Source organism: Schistocerca serialis, chromosome 2, assembly GCF_023864345.2.
Source record: "Schistocerca serialis cubense isolate TAMUIC-IGC-003099 chromosome 2, iqSchSeri2.2, whole genome shotgun sequence".
In the NCBI taxonomy this organism is placed as follows: Eukaryota; Metazoa; Arthropoda; class Insecta; order Orthoptera; family Acrididae; genus Schistocerca; species Schistocerca serialis.
Genome location: NC_064639.1, coordinates 708,457,160 through 708,479,663, shown reverse-complemented (window position 1 = coordinate 708,479,663; position 22,504 = coordinate 708,457,160). Strand labels below are relative to the sequence as shown.

The 22,504-nt window shown below is 39.8% G+C and overlaps 1 protein-coding gene across 3 annotated transcripts in view; it reads left to right on the top strand.

Annotated features, from left to right (window-relative positions):
- LOC126457875 (putative RNA-binding protein Luc7-like 2) overlaps positions 1–22,504 on the top strand; it is a 53,909-nt gene that overhangs the window by 16,079 nt on the left and 15,326 nt on the right. For all 3 annotated transcript variants that reach the window (XM_050094541.1, XM_050094542.1, XM_050094545.1), the window contains 3 exons: positions 4,921–5,019; positions 10,807–11,025; positions 11,456–11,668. In XM_050094541.1, the coding sequence (XP_049950498.1) occupies positions 4,921–5,019; positions 10,807–11,025; positions 11,456–11,668 (531 nt within the window). The remainder of the gene's footprint in view (positions 1–4,920; positions 5,020–10,806; positions 11,026–11,455; positions 11,669–22,504) is intronic.

The window sequence follows — 22,504 nt, the reverse complement described above, 5'->3', positions numbered from 1 at the left end:
TCAGATTGGTCACTGGTGTTATAACTATGTGAATGTGACCAGTCCGTGGTGTACATGCAAATCCCCCCCCCCCCCCTCCCAATAAGACACCTGATATTGCCTCCCCCCCCCCCCCCCACCCCCTCCAGCAGTAAACTTACCACCTGTACTCACCCAATGTACAACTGCTTCTTTGTTAGACAAGGAAATTTTTTCTTGTCTTCAGCAAACAGTTAACAACTAAATGCAGCATTATCAATTGTGGATTCTGCATGAGTGTAAGTCTCTTCACAGTGATGAATCCATAGCATGTCTTCTAGTGCTCTATCGTTGCTATCCACGTCTGCATTGTTAAAACATCCATTTGAAATTTTTAACTAGTTTGCATGAGTCTTCATGTGTAATTCCTGTTAGTAGATTCAGTTGGCAGATGTTGTATGCCACCTTAGCAGTTAGCAAAAGGAGAGGGGTTCCCTTGACCTGTGGTGAGATTAGATGGTATAGAATAATTTTTGAAGCACGATTGTTGTCAGAATGATGTCTTTCCGATCATTTACAAGTTGAGAGGTACAAAAAATGAGTATTATGCTCAGCTTTTAACAAAACCTTGACATGAAATTCCTCTTTAGTGTGTGTTCCTCCCATATAACTACCATTGTGTAGTAGCAGCTGAAATTTGTTAGGTGGATTTTAAGTGGTGCGACACAAGTGTGTTAAAAAAAAATCCCAGGGGATTTTAACAGGATTGGTCCAACCATTCCATTCCTAGTATGAGCACTGTATAATAATGTACTGTTCAAAATAGCTTGTTTATTCAATTTTCTAAAACATAATTCAGTTTGCAAAATAGGAATAACATAGACTTATGTAGTTCTTTCTGGTTATAGGAATATAAAACAGCTTTGCAAGTGCAGGTATGATCTTTATCAGTGGATTCTGTAGGAAAGAAATTAGTCAAGTTCTAGCTGGAAGTATATGGAAATGTAATTGTCTTTTGTATAACAGTAAAATAGTTCATCAAAAAATCAAAGTTAAGAACTGGAAGAATTGAAAGGAATTCCATTAACTTGCACATTCTTCTGGGTGGGTAAATTTGCAGTTTAGAAGTTTATAGTTGAATGTTTTGTGGATTTTTGATTGTTAGACTGAGGGCAGATTATTTTTTCCCCATCCACTTCTGTGGTAAAATTATGTATGTATATACTTGTATTTGCACAAAATAGCTGTGTACGGAGTACAGTGATCAGTTTAAAATTTAATCATGTGGATGGCAGATTTCACTGTAAATGAAATGTCTGTAGATTGCATTCTCTTAGACAAATGCAGTTGAATGTAATAATTCTTTATTTGCTGTGATGAGAAAACAGGATTTAGTTTTATGTAGTGGTTACATTTTTTTGGGTCCTGGAACTGATACGAAAAAACTTTTGGCAGGGTATATGTTTTATCTGGTAGTATGTTGTGAATGTCTTTTAAAGTTCCCAGTGGTGGCTGGGTGTGTGTGGGTGTGGGAGTTACCTCATAATTTCAGCTGTAGCCCACACTAAACAAGTTACACCATAAATTTGCCTGACAATAGAGGGCAAGTTGTTTGATGGCAGAATTCAGGTCCTTTTATTCCCACATATAAGAAAGACTCTTCCCTATATGCAACCATTACAGCAATAACATCCATTACAGCAATAATGCTTTCTTTACTTCTGTGGAGCCTTGTGCATCAATTAAGGGGCACTTTTAGGGCAAGTTTCCCCTAGTGTCTCGTTAGTGTGGTGATGCTTGCATAGGGGACATGACTGGCAGCTTGTGATGCGACACAGTACATTGGCTTGGACAGGATAGGTATAAGTCGGAGAATATTAAAGATTGCAGCAGTGAAGCTATTACCTGAAACTTTAGGAGCTCCCTGCAGCCTAACAGTCAAGGGTGCCTGCTTGGAAGCCGAAAAGTAAACTTCGAACAGATCTTACTCAGTGTGACATGGGCTTTACAGAGATAATTGTTGCTCTTATCATTGTTGTTTGGTGCTATGTTAGTTCTAAATGTCAGGTAACCTCATTTCTCTTTTAAAACAAACTTTATAATCACACTGTTTAAATATTCTTTCAGTGTATCACTCCCCTAATAATCCACAACTTAAGTCATACAGATGCACTTACTGTTCTAGTGTTTGGTGGCCTTAATTTTTATTTGTAATACATATTTTCATCCATCCTGTAGACTTCATTATTGGCAGAGTGAAGAGATATTTGTGAAACATTGTTAGCATTACTGCGCACATCATTCTTGGCAAGTGCAGACTTACAAAAATACCATTTGAAACATTAGCCTTTTATGCAAAAACTATTCATACAGCTTTCTCTGTGCTTAAATAGCTGTTTCCTATAACTTATTTGCTCATTTGTGATTTTCGTTCACTGTAGTGATAGGGGGAGAGTAGTGATGAAATTTGATACACTGCCCTTCAAACTTAATTGAAATGATAAAAGATGGATTGAATGCTAAAATGAATTAACTCTTCTCAGGTCACCACATCTATAGTGAGATGATTCTGCCTCAGAAGATATTGAGTGATCCCTTATCGGTGCAGTGTTAATTGGAATTAATGATTCTTTTAAACTTTATGTTGAAGTAAATGTTTTAAGCAGCTCACACTGCTTAATTTGATGAGTGAGTACCTAATTACGTGCTCTTTGAGATTTGGTGGGACACTTCCTGCAAGAACTAGTGGTCCTTAATGATAAGCTAAATACTGATACTGTTTGATAAGGCTAGTTTGAAATTTTTTGTGGTTCACTCTTTTGTTTTATAATTTTACTTTCTTCCTTCTGCTTGTCTGAATATGCTTTAAAAAAAAAAGGTGGAATGCAGTAGCAACTGCAGAAAGATGCATCTAAATACTGATTAACTACTCTATGGAGATAGAAGATACTTAATTTTTACTAAACGATAAAGTTCCTTAGTAAATTTTGGAATTCATGTGGTGTGAATCAGAATATTACAAATGAAATATCATAGGAGAGTTGTTTTCTTTTACATTCTGTGATCTGTTGGCCAAGGCTGCGGCTAGTATTAAATATTAATTTACAGAAGGTTTTGAATGGGGGTTTACTTTGCTGTTGCCCTGAATCTTTGTTGTAATATCAGAACAGTGCATATTCTCTCTCTCTCTCTCTCTCTCTCTCTCTCTCTCTCTCTCTCTGCCACTCTCTCACTTTGAGTGATTTTTATCACATTTCTTGATTAAATGAAGTAAAGTTACCTTGTTTCATTCACATGTATTAAATAGAAAATCAATGAAAAGTTCTGCAGCTTATATAGAACTACACGGTAGTTACAGTTAACTCGTGCAACTGAGTAATAACTGTGAAATCAATCATCCTTTTGTACAGTTTAGGAGGGGTTGCCACACTGTAAAAATGTAATGTTAAATGTGTTTGCAAGAAAATGTGTGGTGATGTCCATACATAGAGTTTAAGTAATCTCCTTTAAAGTAGTAAATTTCCTTGGCTAATCAGCACTGAAAAATTAACTTATCTGTGCCTGCATGTCATGTCACTTCACTGCATTATTGTGTAGCAGTTTTATTGTGAATCATTATCCTTCTTCAGTGAAGTTCCTTCTTGTTTTTGGGCTCATAAATTTTCTCTAACATTCACATTTAAAAAGCTGTATTTTCTATGTGATGGAACAGGCAGGTTCCTAATCAACAAGAAGAGATTTTTTTCTATCAGTCTGCCAAGTGGGGGTTAAAATGGTTGTGCTACAGGTGGTTTGTAAGCAGTCCAAATGGGTCTTGCAGATGTGAAAACTCTCTAGTGAATTATTATTTTTCAATTGTTAATTATGTTAAACATTGTGAAATCAGATTTTTAGCTGGAGTGTCATGCTAGTTATTGTCAAGATCCGTTCGCTCGTTTAGGATTTTAGTCATTCCTTTGTTTGCTCAATAAGGAACAGATTGATTTGAATGCCGTAGGGTTTTATTAGGCATACATCGATTAGAGGTGTTTTGTCTTTGCCATTCTGCACCTTTTAAACAAAAATATTGAGTTATATGTGGAGCTCTACAGTCATTAAACATGGAATGTGAACACCATGAAAACTTGCAGTTTGCCCAAACTCATTTCAAAATAGTAGTTACTGTAATTATTAGTGAGGAAAAGGGATATGTTCCTTTCTAGAAAAGGGAAAGTTTCAATAACAAGTTTTTTTTATAAATATTAAAAGAATGCTCTGTATTTGATCATCAAGAATCTTACTTTAATATTTGACACTCATGAGTAAAAAAAAAAAAAGTTTGCAGATATTTGAGTACATTATCAAGTATTCTCAGAGTTCAAGTTTGTCATGTGGAAAAGGTGGCATGAGAGAAATCTATGATGTTAATAACTCTTCAGTTGGAGTGTAGGGAAAATCACTGCCTGTTCATTGTTGAAGACTTTTCCTGTTATAGGCTTTTTAAAATTATCCTGCTATTTGTTTAGTGGAATGATCATATTCTTACTGAACTATACAGGTCACTTTCAACATTAATGGTATAATGATAATGCATAACAACAAATTTTGTTCAGTGCGGTGAATTGAGTACTGCGCAGATCACAAGTGCAGTAAATATGTGGTTACATTGTGAAACACAAGGCATGACTAATTTCATTTTTCATAGCCGTATTTTTAAAATTCGTGTCTTTCATGCTGTGTTAATGTTTTCTTTATTATAAACAAACAGTTGCGAAATACGTAATGTAAAGGTATTTGCCAGCAGAGTAACAACTGGGTTTTTCTGACTCAAGCAAAGTAATCCCTTGAAAACTTTCTGTAAAATGTTTACTAAACTTCGTTTTGGAGCCCCTAAATATTACAAAATATTGCTAACATTGAAAATATTCACTGTTAATGCAGGAATAACTACAGCTGCTTATCTTTTTGTGTGTTAACTTTCAGCGGATGGATCTGGGAGAATGCCCAAAAATACATGATCTGGCACTTCGTGCTGACTATGAAAAGGCCAGCAAAACAAAGGACTACTTCTATGATATTGATGTAAGTCAACAAATTTATAATTTATTTTTTGGCTCTTTTGTTACAAGCCCACAAATAATAAATGAACTTGGAGGTGAGAAAAAGAGTGTAAAACACACATTTTAAAAAATCACTTTGAGCATGAAAATAACTTTGTATTTTTGATATGCCACTCTAATGAATGTCTATCTGATGTTAATAAAAACATGTTATGAACTCAAACATAATGGGCCAATAGGAATGAAGATTGTTACCCAAAGGGCTAGTGATTTTGCTGGCACTTATATTGCATGTTAGTTCTGTGTTTATGAACAGACATAAGGGCAAGAAAAAAATTCACCACCATGCAGCAATAGTGTCAATGCCATTTAAATTTTCTCTGTGTTACATATTGTAAAAATCAGATATTGATCTGGTATTATTTGATTTGTACAACTGTTCTAGAATAGTTAAGTATTCTGTTCGCATGGATAAATTGGAGGACAGTGCCACCATAAAATTCTTGTGGGCAGTTTACTGGTATGGGTCTGAAGCATGTGCTTTTGTGCATGCATATGTACTTGTAAAAAACCTGTTGATTATAAAATCCCATTGGAGACAGAGCAAGGATGATAAGGGAAATCGGTATGTTCCCTCTAAAGAGTCATCCCAGTGTTTGCATTACTTCATTTAAGGAAATAAACTTAAATCAGGATTACCACACTTGGATTTAAACCACCCTTGCCTTCAATAACTCCACAATTTTAAAGTAGTAAAAGTCACTGTGCTTTCTCAGTTGGCCTTTTGTCAGTCAACAAAATCGTTTTTAGTGAGTTATTAAATGTCACAGTTGCATTGAGAAAGTTGCACACCATTGTAAACGGAGAACATAACAGTAATTACTGAATTATAAAAGCCCACGAAAATGAGGCTACGTCCCAACAGGGCCTTAGCAATGGCATTGCAGTATGTCACAAAAATTGATCAGTTTGCTACAGTATAGTGTCAAAATACACAATCCGCACATCCCTTTAATGCTTGTGTGATGCATATATGCTAGAGGAAAAATGCGGGAATTTCTTTTATCCAGGTAGAACCGGGGAATTTTTAGAATTCCAGGCGATTCCATTGGTTCAGTTTTCAGTTAAATTTTTTGTAATTCTGACTAGTAAGAATTGATACTCTAACAAAGACTGTTACTGTTTCCCACTACTGCCACAGTAATAAATAGTGAGAGAGGAAAAACCAAAATAACTTAAGTTGCAAAGGAAATGTGATCATGTACAATAACAAAACACAGTTGCATGCACAAGCATCTGCCAACAGCAAAATGTGTCGAATGCCTTCGGATGAAGACTATGCAATACTTCATACCAACAGACTGTTTCAGATGAGTGTGACATCAGAATTGTTTGCACTAGGTTCATTTGTGGACTTCCCAGCAGGCTCATGCACATGCTCAGTTGAATCGCCTAAGAGGAGTACCTTCTTCCGCTTCTGGCTACTTTTTGAAATGTGATTGTTATTCCTCTTTTTGTTTCAAGCTCTCACGTCAAATGAAAACAAAACCAATTTCTGTGTCCGGGGGCTATCAAGTGAATTAAAAGAGATTCACGTAATTACGGAAGGCTAAAGAAATTTGACTTTTATTAATCTTTTCCGTAGAGGCAGTCAGTTTGTTTGAAACAGTGTTCTCAGTCCACGCTGTTGGCTAGTTTCAACCGTCTGCTAAATTTAAAAGGCACGCGTTCATCTTGAGACACCTAAGACATTATGCCATAATAAAAATCTAACATGAGATAATACGAAACTGATACTCAAAGAAAAATTACATCCCCAAAACCATACTGAAAACCTTAATACCAGGTTGGAGCCTATTTCAGTGGGAATTTGGACATATGAATGTGTACTTAAAGCCGAATTATGCATTTTAGTGTGGTTTACAAAATTCCTATGCTCTTGGAGTAGCCTCTGATGTCCTGTGTCCTTTGATGTAATGTAAGTTAATGCTTTGTACGTACGAACATATGGGCTTCGTACATCATCGTAGCTGCACATGTGCAGTAATGCCTGTTTCCTAACACTCTTTGGCAGCTGGTGAAACAAATCTATTTCTAACAGATCACAGGAAAATACACTATGTGATCAAAAGTATCTGGGCACCTGGCTGAAAGTGACTCAAAAGTTCGTGGCGCCCTCCGTCAGTAATGCTGGAATTCAATATGGTGTTGGCCCATTCTTAGCCTTGATGGCAGCTTCCACTCTTGCAGGCATACATTCAATCAGGTGCTGGGAGGTTTCTTGGGGAATTGCATCCAATTCTTCATGGAATACTGCCCTTAGAAGAGGTATCGATGTCGGTCGGTGAGGCCTGGCATGAAGTCAGCATTCCAAAACATCCCAAAGGTGTTATATAGGACTCGGGTCAGGACACTGTGCAGGCCAGTCCATTACAGGGATGTTATTTGTCGTGTAACCACTCCCTCAGGCCGTATATTATGAATTGGTGCTCAATCATGTTGAAAGATGCAATCACCATCCCTGAATTGCCCTTAAACAGTAAGAAGCAAGAATATGCTTAAAACATTAATGTAGGCCTGTGCTGTGATAGTGCCACGCAAAACAAGCGGTGCAAGCCACCTCCATGAAAAACACGCCCACTTCATTACACCACTGCCTCCGAATTTTACTGTCGACATTACACAGGCTGGCAGATGACACTCACTGGGCATTTGCCATACCCACACCCTGCCATTGGATCGCCACATTGAGTACTGCGATTCGTCACTCCACAGAACATTTCTTCCCCTGTTCCATCATCCAATGTTTACACTCCTTACACCAAGCGAGGTGTTGTTTGACATTTACCGGCGTGATGTGTGGCTTATGAGCAGCCACTCGACCATGACCTCAGTTTTCTCACCTCCCACATAACTGTCATAGTACTTGCAGTGGATCCTGATGCAGTTTGGAATTCCTGTGTAATGGTCTGGATACATGTCTGCCAGTTACACATTAAGACCCTCTTCAACAGTAGATAAACACAAGAGCTTGGCATGTGTGCTTTTGTGCTGTAAGTGTCCCTTCACTTTTCCACTTCACTATCACATCAGAAACAGTGGACCTAGGGATGTTCAGGGAGTGTTGAAATCTCGTGTACAGATGTTATGACCCAAGTGACACCCAATCACTTGACCACGTTCTAAGTCTGCGAGTTCCTCAGAGCAGCCCATTCTGCTCTCACGATGTCTAATGAGTACTGAGGTCGCTGATATGGAGTACCGGACAGTAGGCGGCAGTTCAATGCACCTAATGTGAAAAACGTATGGGTTTGGAAATGTCCAGATACTTTTGATTACATAGTGTGTTACAAATAGTGGTTTGAAAGTGTTACTTTCAAAGTAAATTTCCTGTTATGCAGGATGAATTATGCTATGTGGGAGATTACTGGATGAATTTCTTAAATCACAGAGCGTTTGACTCGTTTAAAACTTATCATTGTGAGGAACAGCAACTTTGAAGAATTTTGTGCCCAGAAGAGACATTTATTCATTATTTAAAATGGTACTGGCACATTTACGTAATGTATCATAAAGTGTAACACATGCAAAAAAGATCTATATTTTATGTGAAAGCTTAGCTTTTCTTGTAGCTACTCTATGTATATTAATTTAAACCATTAACTTTTCCTATTTCTGTGTTCGCGCTACTTAAGTGATGTTGCCATTCGCTGACTACATCCATGTCTTAAGCTGTGAATATCTGCTGACATCGGCTGGTGAGATCACATGAACTACGATTGGCCTAAAACAGCACATCGCAATGTCAATTTCAGTGCTTCGGAAATTAACGTGCTGTGTTTGGTAGAATTCGAATTCATACTTTTGCAACACGAAAATATGCAGTGTACATGTTGCTGCACATCAGAGATCTTTCCAAACACACACACACACACACACACACACACACACACACACACACCTCCCACTTCTTTTCTCCGTGCCTGCCTGCCTCTCTGTCGCTCATTTTCTAACATGACAGAAAGTTCCACACAGGTGTATTAAACCTTAACCATTCGAAGGATTGATATGTTTTACGGTCCTGAAGGGAAGTATACCATTACTCAACTTGGAAAAAGTGTATTTTCAGCGGGAAACTGGGGATTTTTCGCTTGTCCGCATATACGTCCTGAATACTTCATAACAACAAACTTTCCATGAACGTAACATCACAGCTGTATACATTTCTTACAGGTCACAGGAAAATATTGCAAATTGTGGTTTGTAAAGCGTTACTTTCAAAGTACAGTTTCTTTTATGCAAGATGAATTGTTACGTGTGAGAATGTGCGATGGATTTCTTAAATCATGGCGTGTTTGACTCTCATACAAAACTCAACAGCCATTATTTAAAATTTTGACCAACTCATTTATGTTTGATATATCTTAAAGGGTAACATGTGCTGGAAAAATTCAAGCTTAAAGGTTAGTTCCTCATATTTCAATTCTTCTATAGATCACAACTTGTGCAGTAACGATGACAAAGTATAATTATCCTTAAAAAGTGCAAGGTGAGTTCTTGAGCAATTTCACACATAATTTGCATTTCTACAGAAAAGTCGAAGTGCTTGATGGAACATTTACTCAGCCAGGTAACCCATGAAATTTTCTGTGCGCAACAGTGAAATTTATAAGTGTGCTTGTCAGAAATTTTCAGCTGATGTAATTTAAGCTGTGCCCTTACGATCTTGCATAAGCAAACTGTAGGAAAGCACAGCAAAAAATTTTTGACAACCAATATTTGTGAAATCTTGGCTCTTAGTGAAGCTGTTCTGTATGTATTTTACCATTCATTGATTTTTCAATCAGCTGACTAAATAATGTGATGTATGCTCTGAATATCTGCTGTCGTGGTGACATGACCTATGACACTGACAAAAGCAAATCGTGCAGCACAGTCTAAATTTCAGTGTTTCGGAGGCTACCATAATGTATTTGAAAGTAGAGCATTTAAATGCAATGTATAAAATTCTCAAGATTCAAAATTTTTGTGTGTTTTATAGCTCCAACGGGGGTATATTGTCACTTAACACAGAAAAAAGTACGTTCACTAGGGGTATAGTGTATTTTTAACCAGGATATCTGGAAAAATTCAAGGTTTTCTTCTTCTTTTCCTCGTATACACCCTGTTGTGTGAACGAGGTTGTGGGTGTTAAAATTGAGTATTGTATTGAAATGTTTTTAGTTCTGTATGATTGCACACCACATGCAAACTTAGTTTCAGGTGATTCATAACCTGGTAGATGGTATGGGTATGTCCATGGGCTACAGATAGTTTAGAAACTTCAGCCCTTCTGCCAATGTTAATTTTTAATTGTGCACTGCTCGCTCTGTAATCAGGAAATGTAGTTAAATCCGAGGATTAAAAATAGTTTTCCAGTTCCAGTACTTGCAGAATATGCACATTTGCTAGATTAATGTAGACGGTGGATGTTAAGTCTTTTGCAACGAACAGTCCCTACGTGTAATTTACCATGTGAACTTGATATCTGGTGAAGAGAGGTGTATATAATTAAATGTACAGAATGTGGCAAAAAGCTAAAATAAAGTTATGGCCTTAACACCAAATGCATGAGTTAAGGGCCTGGGTGAGTAAAATTAAAAAGAGAAATGTAGCATTTGGCTTTAAATGGAAAAATTTAAGTGACTGTGGTGGGTTACAATGGGGAAAACTTTAGTAAACTTTGTGCAACCTTCATTTTTAACTTCTATTAGAGTGCTTAATTTGTAGGCACTGAATGCAGTATTTTCACTTGTGCATCTTTGTGTAGGCAATGGAGCATCTGCAGACATTCATTGCAGACTGTGATCGTCGAACAGAACTAGCAAAACAGCGTTTGGCAGAAACACAGGAAGAATTGTCAGCAGAAGTGGCTGCAAAAGCTAATAAGGTTCATGAGCTTGCGGAGCAAATTGGCAAGAAGTTAGCACGTGCAGAACAGTTGGGTGCAGAAGGTCTTGTTGAAGACAGTATGAAGTTGATGGAGGAGGTATGTATTGTATTTTTACACATTGTCTTATGTAAATACAAAAAATAAACACCCTCAAATTGTTTATACCATTCTGTTAAACAGCAGAAATTTCACAACTTGTTGGGAATGATAAAAATAAGACTAGTGTAGACACAGTTGTTAAAATATGAACCATCCTCTTAACAATATGAACTTGTAAACATAGGATAATGTATTGACTTATCTTGTAACAGGCAAATCAGTAACTGTATAAACTAGATTTCATTCATTACTCGCGTTATTACCAGTTGACCAATTTTACGTTTTGTCTGAGGAATGTGGGTATTGATTATATTTTTAGTTCCTTTCTGTTAAGATTTTATTGAAATTATTAGGTGGTAACTTGATTGTTTTAGATAACCATGATACTCATGGTTTATTAGCCAGACCTGGTTATTGTTCCTCACAGATTGAAGACCTGAGAAAGAAGAAAAGTGCTGCTGAGAGCGAATATCGCAATTCGATGCCTGCTAGTAGTTACCAGCAACAGAAACTCAGAGTTTGTGAAGTATGTTCAGCTTATCTTGGAATACATGATAATGATCGCAGATTGGCAGATCATTTTGGTGGAAAGTTGCACCTTGGTTTCATTAAAATTCGCGAGAAGCTTGCTGAATTAGAGGTGAGTAAAAGTACCTGTAATAACACAGAATTTAGATTTAATTTTTTATGTTGTTAAATCATTGTTTTTGAAAGGTATTAATTCTGCCTCTGGTTTTAGGAATTAAAATAATAGAGGGTCTTAGCTGAAATTTAGAAAAAGACATCAAATTTCTGTGCAAAAACGAATAATGAATATTGGCAGGAAATAATTGTAATGTATTAGGGACTGTTTTGATGAAAGTAGAAGAAAAGATCGCGGTAAAGGATCATAATGTTGCTATAAGTACTGTATTATCAATATAAATATTGCAATTGTAAATTACAGTTCTACAAAAGATTGTTGGTAATTGTTTCTTACACATAACACATTAATTTTGGTCCACATTTGTAATTAGCAAATGAAGTGTAGAATGCTTGTGAAGAAAGTGTAAGTACACTAAGGACAGATAAAGCATAGTAGTGTTTAATCAGGGACTACTTGATTCCTAAAAGATAGAACAGTTGGAGGGAATGAGTGCTGTAAATACGAAATATCCACATCACCTAAGAAATGTATACAAAATGATACTGCAGGACAGAAAACTACAGTAAGAAAATGAAAATGCTGGCTACATGTTTCTCCTAATACTTCCTGCCTGACTATGCATCTAAGAGTTCAGCCAACAATTATTTGTGCTATGTTTGGTAACCCTCTAACTCTAAAAGTTGAGGGCTTGTGTCTGTAGTTTGCCCTCTAACAACATAGGATCTGTATATACTTAATGGGAGGCGGTAGAAAATTATTATGAAGTGTTTAAATCTTAATTGTTTAGACTGTGGAGGTGGTAAATATGTTGACAAAGTGCCAGCATGAAGAGTTCTTTTTTTTGTGTGTGTGTGTGTGGGGGGGGGGGGGGGGGGCAGATTGATAGAAAGAATGGTCTCACTATAAGAACTGTTGAATATAGGAAGAGGAGCATAAAATTGATATTCAAAGAGGAAGTGGGAAACTAAACAAGATACCAGGAAATTTCAGACCTAGGAAGGAAACAAGATAGCCAACTTCTCACCCTTGACTCTTATTATCTCCATTATCCGCAAGTTTTCAAATCTCTTGATTCTCTATTGTATTATGCTCGGACTCTTAACACACATATTTTCATCTTCAGTTTGCAGTAAAAGTGTTTATCAAATGTGTTAGTTTTATAATACAAATCGCGTAGAAAGTGGTACTTCATACTGTCTGGTTTGATCATGTAGTTTAGTATAATAGAAGAAATTGTAATTAAAACACACAGTATTGTGGAAAGGAGGATCATTGCACAGAAAATGAAACCTAAAGAAATAAAATGATGACATAGGCTCCTTGTCAATATCACTCTACAAAATTCACAAATAATGTGAATCCCCTGAGGAGGATACTTTTAAGTAATAAATCCTTTAATGAAATTTACATTTTGCTACTTTGTAAGGCCCATCATACCTGGTTTATTTCCTCAAGTTTGAACTAGAATGCTTAGCTTTCTCCAGCACCATATCACCTACTGCAGATTCTAGTATCATGATATTAATATTATGCTCCTTTATTGTAGTTTGTGTGCAGTTGGCAGAATGCAGTGTTTCTGCTATTTTCCCTGCTTAGTTTGTTGACTTCTTGTAGTCAAGAGTTTCATTTGATCCATAATGATATATTGACCATGACTTTGCAGGTATTTAATTTCTGCGGTTGTCTTGGATACTGCTGGAAGTAAGATTCTCAAATGTAATATTAGATTCTCACAAATAGGAAGAGTTGCTTCAAAAACCACCGCCATATGTTCCGACTGGAGCAGTCGGATATAGCAGTTTTTTGTGTGTGCGCGCATGGTGCGTGTGCCTCATTGTGTAACAAGCCTCCTTTCCATAAATTGTCGATATTCCAACCTTGACTTCACTTTGTTTTATTCATCTATAATCGTACAGGAAATACTTCTGTACAAGACTCTCTTAACACAGGAGTAGCTCCTGTCTTGTGAGTCGTTTACAAAGCAGTAGACATAAATTTCACAGATCATTGCATAACAGGACAGGAAAACGACATGAATCAAAATTTGGATTCTTTTGCTTTTTCTTCATGGATTGCTCCCAGCAGTACACTGAGGGCATTTACTATGGGCATGCTGTGCTAGTCAATTCTGGCTCGGTGATTTACAGAAAAAGCCAATGCAAGTACTTCACTTTGTCAAAGTTACTGCGGTCACCATCCAACTTTGAAGATACGTGGTGTCCCTCGGTGTACTTGCCACATGCAAAAACATGAAGCTGAAAAGCGATGGTGCTCCCATAATTATTAAATTGTTATTTTGTTTATAGGCCTCAAGCATCATTCATAAACAAGGTAGTGGTAGGGTTACATACAACTTTAGTGGAGTTACACATTACACCATGACTTCCCTTATCTTAAGACATCTAGGAATGTTGTTACATCCCACTTGTATTAGGCTTGTTGCTCTGTTTGTATTAGTTTACAAGTTTCTCACTGACCTATGTGGATGTAAAAGTGCTTGTAATTTTCAGTTGTCAGTTGAATAGATTGGATTCTAATATTTATATACTTACACAGGGCTTTATATAATCAGTTACAAGCAATAACTGAACACTATTAGGTACAAAGTCGATTTGCTTGTAATATAATGCCACAGCTTAACTTCTTTTATGCACAAAGTTAATAATATGCTACAAATTACCATAAGGCAATTTTAACCCTTTCAAGTTTGTGGAAGACAGGGCCTTTATGTTCACTTGTCAAAATTATTGAAAAGGACCACTTAAAGATGAAGTCTTGTCTTACCTGACCCATTCCTTCATAATTCCATCGGTAAGCAAAATGGCTGTGTTTGTGAAAGTCCTGTCAAATGGCATAATGCAAGTTGTTAACATTGTTAGAATTTGTAAAACCCTTTTACTAGCCTGCTGTGTTAGAAGTATTATTTTAAGATGCCTTTAATGGAATCCTTCAGACATAGTACAACGATTAGATGTCTGTGTGGGTACAAAAAATTGCTATCCATATTCTCATTTTCCAGACACAGCCAGCTCCTTAGATTTTGTTAGCCTGTGTGAAAATTTAAAGATGCAAGAGACAGGTTTAGTGAAAGTATATGTTTGGAGATTTATCTTCACATGCAGTACATATTTACAGCATATAACAGAGACAAAGAAACACACATCTCACTGTACACTCGATAACAGTTCACTGCAGTGCTAGACAGTGGTGTGCAATATGTGGCAACCTATTTAGCCTTTAGAGAGTGGAAATGCAGGCCTCACCTACAGCAAAGCCTTAATAAGTAAATCAATGAAAAAGCATGACATACATAAATGTCAAAATTTAAGTTAATGATAGCAACTGAGGATTTGTTCCATTGCAAAATGAATATGGAAAGTATGTAGTGTTGAAGTGCAAAGAAGTGCTGTGGAAACCATGAAATGTCAAATATCACAATAAAAGTACACCTGAGGATGCAGGAAAAGTTATTGGTAAAGAAATGCAGGTGCCAAAACTAAAATGTGGAGCCATTTTCTTTAAGATTTGTTCAATCATTTAAGTCAAGAATTTGAAATCGGATAATGGCATTCAACTAAAGTAGTATATTTTTACTGTCTCAGATGCCATATCACGCTCTAGTCTGTTTCCTCTTTTCATTCGCTGGTGAAAAAAATTTGTCCAGCAATGTACTACCTCTTGTTATGGCTGACTTTGTTGTCAACAAATTATACATCAGAATGAAGGCAGCCACTGCATGAGTGCTAGCCATGCTGTTGAAGAGTGGTGAACTGAAACATCAGTGGGCAAGAACTGAACTGACATCAAACAGAAGTGACCAGTGCCTAATGGTGTACTGTGAGCAGACGTCTTCAGAGGCAGAAGCTGCGCACGGTGGATGTGTTGCATAGGAATTTGTCCGTATGTGTGGGGAATTTTTGGCCCTTTTTGTCAATGTAGGGGTCCATTTCTGATCTAAGAAACACAGAGATCTTTCAGCTAAGAAAGAAAAAATAATAAATAAATAAATGAATTATGACAATATTTTATGTTTAAAAATTGGCTACATTATGAACTGATACAAAATCAACACTTGATCTCCTACAGCAATAGTAGTCCCCTGATGTCATTCCTCATTTCTGAGACAGAAATTGCATTTGCATTGTTGATTCAGTGTAGTATGATCATCATCTCGGTAAAATGAAAGAACACTGTTATGTTATCTGCTGGCAATAGGCAAGGAGAATTGGCAACACAGCCATGGAGACAGTGGCAGTACTAGTCATAGCTCGGATACAATAATTTCAATGCAAGACCTGTAGCAATCAGCACAGATGAGTACTTAGTTACCAGCAGCATTGGTGGTGTTACTGCTGTACAACATGGAAGTTCATAGGACAGTGAGTGACTTAGCATGTTAATGCTTTATTTGTTGAAAATGTATATAAATTATCAGTGCCTTTTCGCATGTCAGTTGTACATTAGTGAAAAACAGATACGGTTGGATATCGAGAAGACATGTTATCCAACACATCAAAACCACAATTTATAGCTCAAGACGATTTTGAAAGCACTTTCCTTTATTTTAGCAAAAAGGATAAGTTAAATCTCAGTTACTGGAACACAGTTAAATATGAAAAACTAGATGAATAGTTCATGCAGTCCAGTTTAGTCGCTTCATCTCCAAAATAAGCTTCGAATGGTTGCTTCCATATGATCTTAATATCAGTATTTATTGATAATGCCTTCAACACCAACAGAGAAAAGCTAATGAGTGGATCAAGTTACAGATAAAGCAGAAAAAATAATGTAGAGGGGTGTGGCAAGGGGAAGAGCAATGTGTATGGTATTAATTGTAGATCCACAGGAGGAAGAGTGCTGCGGAAGGATGCCATGCTGCTTTCCCCAAGTCAACACTGCTAAATCACGGTCTAGATCCTAAAGATTAAAGTATGTGGTGGGCAGTCCATATTTTACTTATTTATTTATTACAGTGTGTTTTTCTCAGCAGTACTGCTGTAGATATTTCTGGTAGCTGAGGAACTGTTAAGCCATTTATGCTGACGTAGCAATATTTAAAGTGTTGGAAGGTGCCCGTGGCAGAAACTAAGTTAAAACTGCCACTAGCAAGCAGTCTTTGATATTTTGAAAGACTCACCCAAGTTGATAAATTTTAGCACTTCAGTTATCAGTTTCATAATACTGGAGATTAATTTCGAACTTTTCTTGCACTTCATTCAGGCAGAAGTTCAGGGTGTATACAACCCGGGAGATCTGGGAAAAACCCAGGAATTTTTTCATCCGGGAGAAAACCAGGAAAAACCCGGGAACTTTTAGAAATCCGGGAATTTTTCTTTGTTTTAGTTTTCAGTTAAATTTTTGTGATTTTGACTGGTAAGAACCAATATTCTAACAAAGGATGTTATTGTATCCCGCTACTGCAAAATAATACTGCAGGAGGACTGTGAAATGAATTAGAATCCTATTTCCATTAGTTTTGCGAACACAACTGCTGAGGTGTGTGCTGGTGCATTGTCGTGATGGAAAGACTTTTTTACAGTCCAATTGCTGGCGTTCATAATATGCACCTGCTAAACGTCCCGTGTCCCCTCCATGGACCATGGACCTTGCCGTTGGTGGAGAGGCTTGAGTGCCTAAGCGATACAGATAGCCGTACTGTAGGTGCAACCACAACGGAGGGGTATCTGTATAGAGGCCAGACAAATGTGTGGTTCCTGAAGAGGGGCAGCAGCCTTTTCAGTAGTTGCAGGGGCAACAGTCTGGATGATTGACTGACCTGGCCTTGTAACACTAATCAAAATGCCCTTGCTGTGCTGGTACTGTGAATGGCTGAAAGCAAGGTGAAACTACAGCCATAATTTTTCCCGAGGGGGTGCAACTTTACTGTATGATCAAATGATGGCGTCCTCTTTGGTAAAATATTCCGGAGGTAAAATAGTCCCCCATTCGGATCTCTGGGTGGGGACTACTCAGGAGGACGTCGTTATCAGGAGAAAGAAAACCGGCGTTCCACGGATCGGAGCGTGGAATGTCAGATCCCTTAGTCGGGCAGGTAGGTTAGAAAATTTAAAAAGGGAAATGGATAGGTTGAAGTTAGATATAGTGGGAATCAGTGAAGTTCGGTGGCAGGAGGAACGAGACTTCTGGTCAGGTGAATACAGGGTTATAAATACAATATCAAATAGCGGTAATGCAGGAGTAGGTTCAATAATGAATAGGAAAATAGGAATGCGGGTAAGCTACTACAAACAGCATAGTGAAAACATTATTGTGGCCAGGATACACGAAGCCCATGCCTACTACAGTGGTAAAAGTTTATATGTCAACTAGCTCTGCAAATGATAAAGAAATTGATGAAATGTATGATGAGATAAAAGAAATTATTCAGATAGTGAAGGGAGAAAAAAATTTAATAGTCATGATGACTGGAATTCGATAGCAGGGAAAGGAAGAGAAGGAAATGTAGTAGGTGAATATGGACTGGGGCTAAGAAATGCAAGAGGAAGCTGTCTGGTAGAATTTTGCACAGAGCATAACTTAATCATAGCTAATACTTGGTTCAAGAATCATGAAGGAAGGTTGTATACATGGAAGAGGCCTGGAGGCACTGGAAGGTTTCAGATAGATTATATAATGGTAAGACAGAGATTTAGGAACCAGGTTTCAAGTTTTAAGACACTTCCAGGGGCTGATGTGGACTCTGACCACAATCTATTGGTTATGAACTGTAGATTAAAACTGAAGAAACTGCCGAAAGGTGGGAATTTACGGAGATGGGACCTGGATAAACTGAAAGCACCAGAGGTTGTACAGAGTTAATTACGAAATGAGACACTTAAAATAGTAAAGGAGTTTTGCTATTTGGGGAGCAAAATAACTGATGATGGTCGAAGTAGAGAGGATATAAAATGTAGCCTGGCAATGGCAAGGAAAGCGTTTCTGAAGAAGAGAAATTTGTTAACATCAAGTATAGATTTAAGTGTCAGGAAGTTGTTTCTGGAAGTACTTGTATGGAGTGTAGCCATGTATGGAAGTGAAACCATAGACGATAAATAGTTTAGACAAGAAGAGAATAGAAGCTTTCGGAATGTGGTGCTACAGAAGAATGCTGAAGATCAGATGGGTAGACCACATAACTAATGAGGGGGTATTGAATAGAATTGGGGAGAAGAGGAGTTTGTGGCACAACTTGACTAGCAGAAGGGATCGGTTGGTAGGACATGTTCTGAGGCATCGAGGGATCACCAATTTAGTATTGGAGGGCAGCGTGGAGGGTAAAAATCGTAGAGGGAGACGAAGAGATGAATACACTAAGCAGATTCGGAAGAATGTGGGCTGCAGTAGGTACTGGGAGATGAAGCAGCTTGCACAGGATAGAGTAGCATGGGGAGAGCTGCATCAAACCAGTCTCAGAACTGAAGAAGAAGACGACGACGACGACGACGACGACGACGACTCTTTTGTGGATACGTGCGTAGCGAGCACGGGACCCCGAGCTAATGTGGCCCTCCTTCCTTTCCGGGCTGCATACCCTCGCATCCTTCCCCGTCCCCCATCTTCGCCCGCCGCCCCCCCCCCCCCCCCCCCCCACACACACACACACACACACACACACACACACCGTCCCCCCTACCTCTGGCTCTTTCCTTCCCTTTCGGCATTTGAGACCTCTCTTCTTTCCTTTCCCTTTCTCTTTTTTCCTCCCTGTGCGTGTCTGAAGGCCGACCCACGCACTTCCATGCGTAGCTGGTGACGGGGTAACGCGTAATTCCCCGCCCCGGGTAGACAGGTAGGACACGTACGTACCCCCTGGTAACGGCCAGGCCCAGGGAGGGGTGATTACCCGAACTGATACCTTCCGAAAGTGCCGATTGGTCCCTCCGTCCGATTATCGGGAGGTGTGACCTGAGGTGTGAACAATCACCTAAGGCGGGAGTGCCCTCAGAGAGGGCCCCCACAAGGGAGGAGCGTGCCATCGGAGACGCCGGTAATCATGGGGGATTCTTCCGCAATGGTTTCCTCACCTTCCACTATGTCTGCTCACAAGCGTAAGTTCACCGAGTCTCAGCCACAGATAGTTCTTCCATCGTTGCCACAGTTCCTTGTTGTTTCTCGGTCTGACGAAGGTCACTACTTCTCCACGGTCAACCCTTTCATTATTCAGAAAGGTGTCAACGCAGTTGCAGGTCCTGTAAAGTCTTGTTACAGATTACGGAATGGCACCCTGTTGTTAGAAACAGTCAGTGCCCTCCAGGCACAAAAATTGCTTCGTACTTCACTACTACACACCTTCCCTGTCCGGGTGGAACCGCACCATACTTTAAATTCCTCGCGTGGAGTCGTTTATACACACTCCCTTGATGGATTGTCTGACGAAGAAATTCAGCACTACCTGTCTGACCAGAGCGTAATGGCTGTACATAGAGTTATGAAAAGGGTTGACACGAACATCATTCCAACCCGCACCATCTTCTTGACATTTGACAAAGTTCAACTCCCATCGAAAATCAAAGCAGGCTGTGAGATAATTTCCGTTCGCCCTTATGTCCCAAACCCTACGCGTTGCTATCGGTGTCAGCGGTTCAATCACACCAGCCAGTCCTGTTCCAATCCGGCCAAATGTGTTACGTGTGGCAAGGATGCCCATGAGGGTGCTTGTCCACCTCCATCCCCTCGCTGCATCAACTGTATGGGTGACCACGCTGCTTCCTCTCGAGATTACCCCGTTTTTAAGGACGAAAAGCTCATCCAGGAAATCAGAGTAAAGGAAAAGGTGTCGACCTTTGCTGCTCGAAAATTATTCGCCAGTCGACAGCCCACCGTGCCTCAGACAGGAAAATACAGCACTGTCCTTGCTTCTCCTTGGCCAACAAAGGAGGCGGCCACGCAGACTTGCGACCTCACCTTTAGTGCCACGGTCGTTAGATCGGCCAGCGCAGAGATCGCCCGTTCAACCTCACCACTTTCGCCTGCCCACTCTCTGGCTCGCCCTTCGTCGGGTTCTGCTCACCTTTAGTGCCACGGTCGTTAGATCGGCCAGCGCAGAGATCGCCCGTTCAACCTCACCACTTTCGCCTGCCCACTCTCTGGCTCACCCTTCGTCGGGTTCTGCTAAATCTCGAGCCCAAAAGTCAGACACCAAGTCTTCGAAAAAAGAGCATACTCGTGAAGAGTTTTTACATACCGCAACTTCCCAACCATCGCTTCCTCCTTCATCTAAACATCATACTTCAAAGAAGGCTACAAAGAAACCCAGTTCCTCTCCTTCTCCGCCAAGGTATGTACCATCTACAGCACCACCTGGTGGAAATCGCCCTTGGCCGTCTTATGTGTCGCTGAGGCGCACTGCTGGCGGCCGATTAACCGGCCGATCGCTGGTGGCAGGAGCTGCTCCTGGACAACCTATGGATCAGGATCTTCCACCTTCGGCTGAATGCCATTCCATGCTGTCGGTCGCAAGCTCTGAGCAGTCGTTGAGTGACAGCAACCTTGGTCACATTCCTCCATTTTCTGTTCACCCTATGTCCATTATCCACTGGAATATCCGCGGTATTCGAGCCAATCGGGATGAATTGTCCATCCTCTTACGATCCTACTCGCCGGTCATCTTCTGTCTTCAGGAAACAAAGCTGCGTCCCCATGACCGCTTTGTTCTCCCTCATTTTCAGTCCGTCCGATATGATCTCCCCTCTGTTGAAGGCACATGGAGGACTCATGATTCTTCTCCATGAAACTCTCCATTCTCACCCCATCCACTTAAACACTTCCTTCCAAGCTGTCGCCGTCCGTCTTTCCCTTTCCGGTTACACGTTCTCTCTTTGTACTGTATACATTCCATTGTCCACACCAATGGCACGAGCTGATCTCCTTCATCTTCTTGGTCAGCTTCCAACCCCCTATTTGCTGGTTGGGGACTTCAATGCCCACCACCCGCTTTGGGGATCTCCACATCCTTGTCCATGTGGCTCACTATTGCTAGACGTCTTCCACCAAGCGGATCTTGTTTGCCTCAACACTGGGGTCCCTACATTTTTGTCTGCCTCCATGACAAATTTATCTCATTTGGACCTTGCGGTCGGTACTGTTCTGCTAGCTCGGCGCTTCGAATGGTTCGCCCTTGATGATTCACACTCGAGTGACCACTTTCCATGTGTCCTTAGACTGCAGCCTCAACTGCCATACATGCGCCCGCGACGCTGGAAGTTTGCCCAAGCTGATTAGACACTTTTTTCATCTCTAGCGACAATCGATGACTGTCACTTTCCCAGCGTCGACGATGAGGTCACAGACAGCTGCGGAACATTCAATACCATGCACCTCCGAATTGCCCAGGCGCCCCCCAGTTCCTTGGTGGAACGAGGCATGCCGTGATGCAATACGTGAGCGGCGACGTGCTCTCCGCGTTTTCCGCCACCATCCTACTTTGGCCAACTGTATCTGCTATAAGCAGTTCCGTGCGCGATGCCGTCGTGTCATCCGCGATAGCAAGAAGGCAAGCTGGAAATTCTTTATTAGCTCATTTAACACCTTCACTCCCTCCTCGGAAGTTTGGAGTCGGCTTCGACGGTTCTCAGGTGCGCCTAGTTTCTCCCCGGTCCCTGGGCTCACTGTCACGCATGACACATTAGTGGACCCCGTCGCAATTTCTAACTCGTTGGGTCAGCACTTTGCTGAGATTTCGAGCTCTTCAAATTACCCGCCAGCGTTTCTCCCGAAGAAACGTGCAGTGGAAGTGTGACCTCTTGCTTTCTCCTCTCAAAATCGCGAAAGCTACAATACTGTTTTCTCCATGCGGGAACGCCAACATGCACTCTCTTCTTCTCGCTCCTC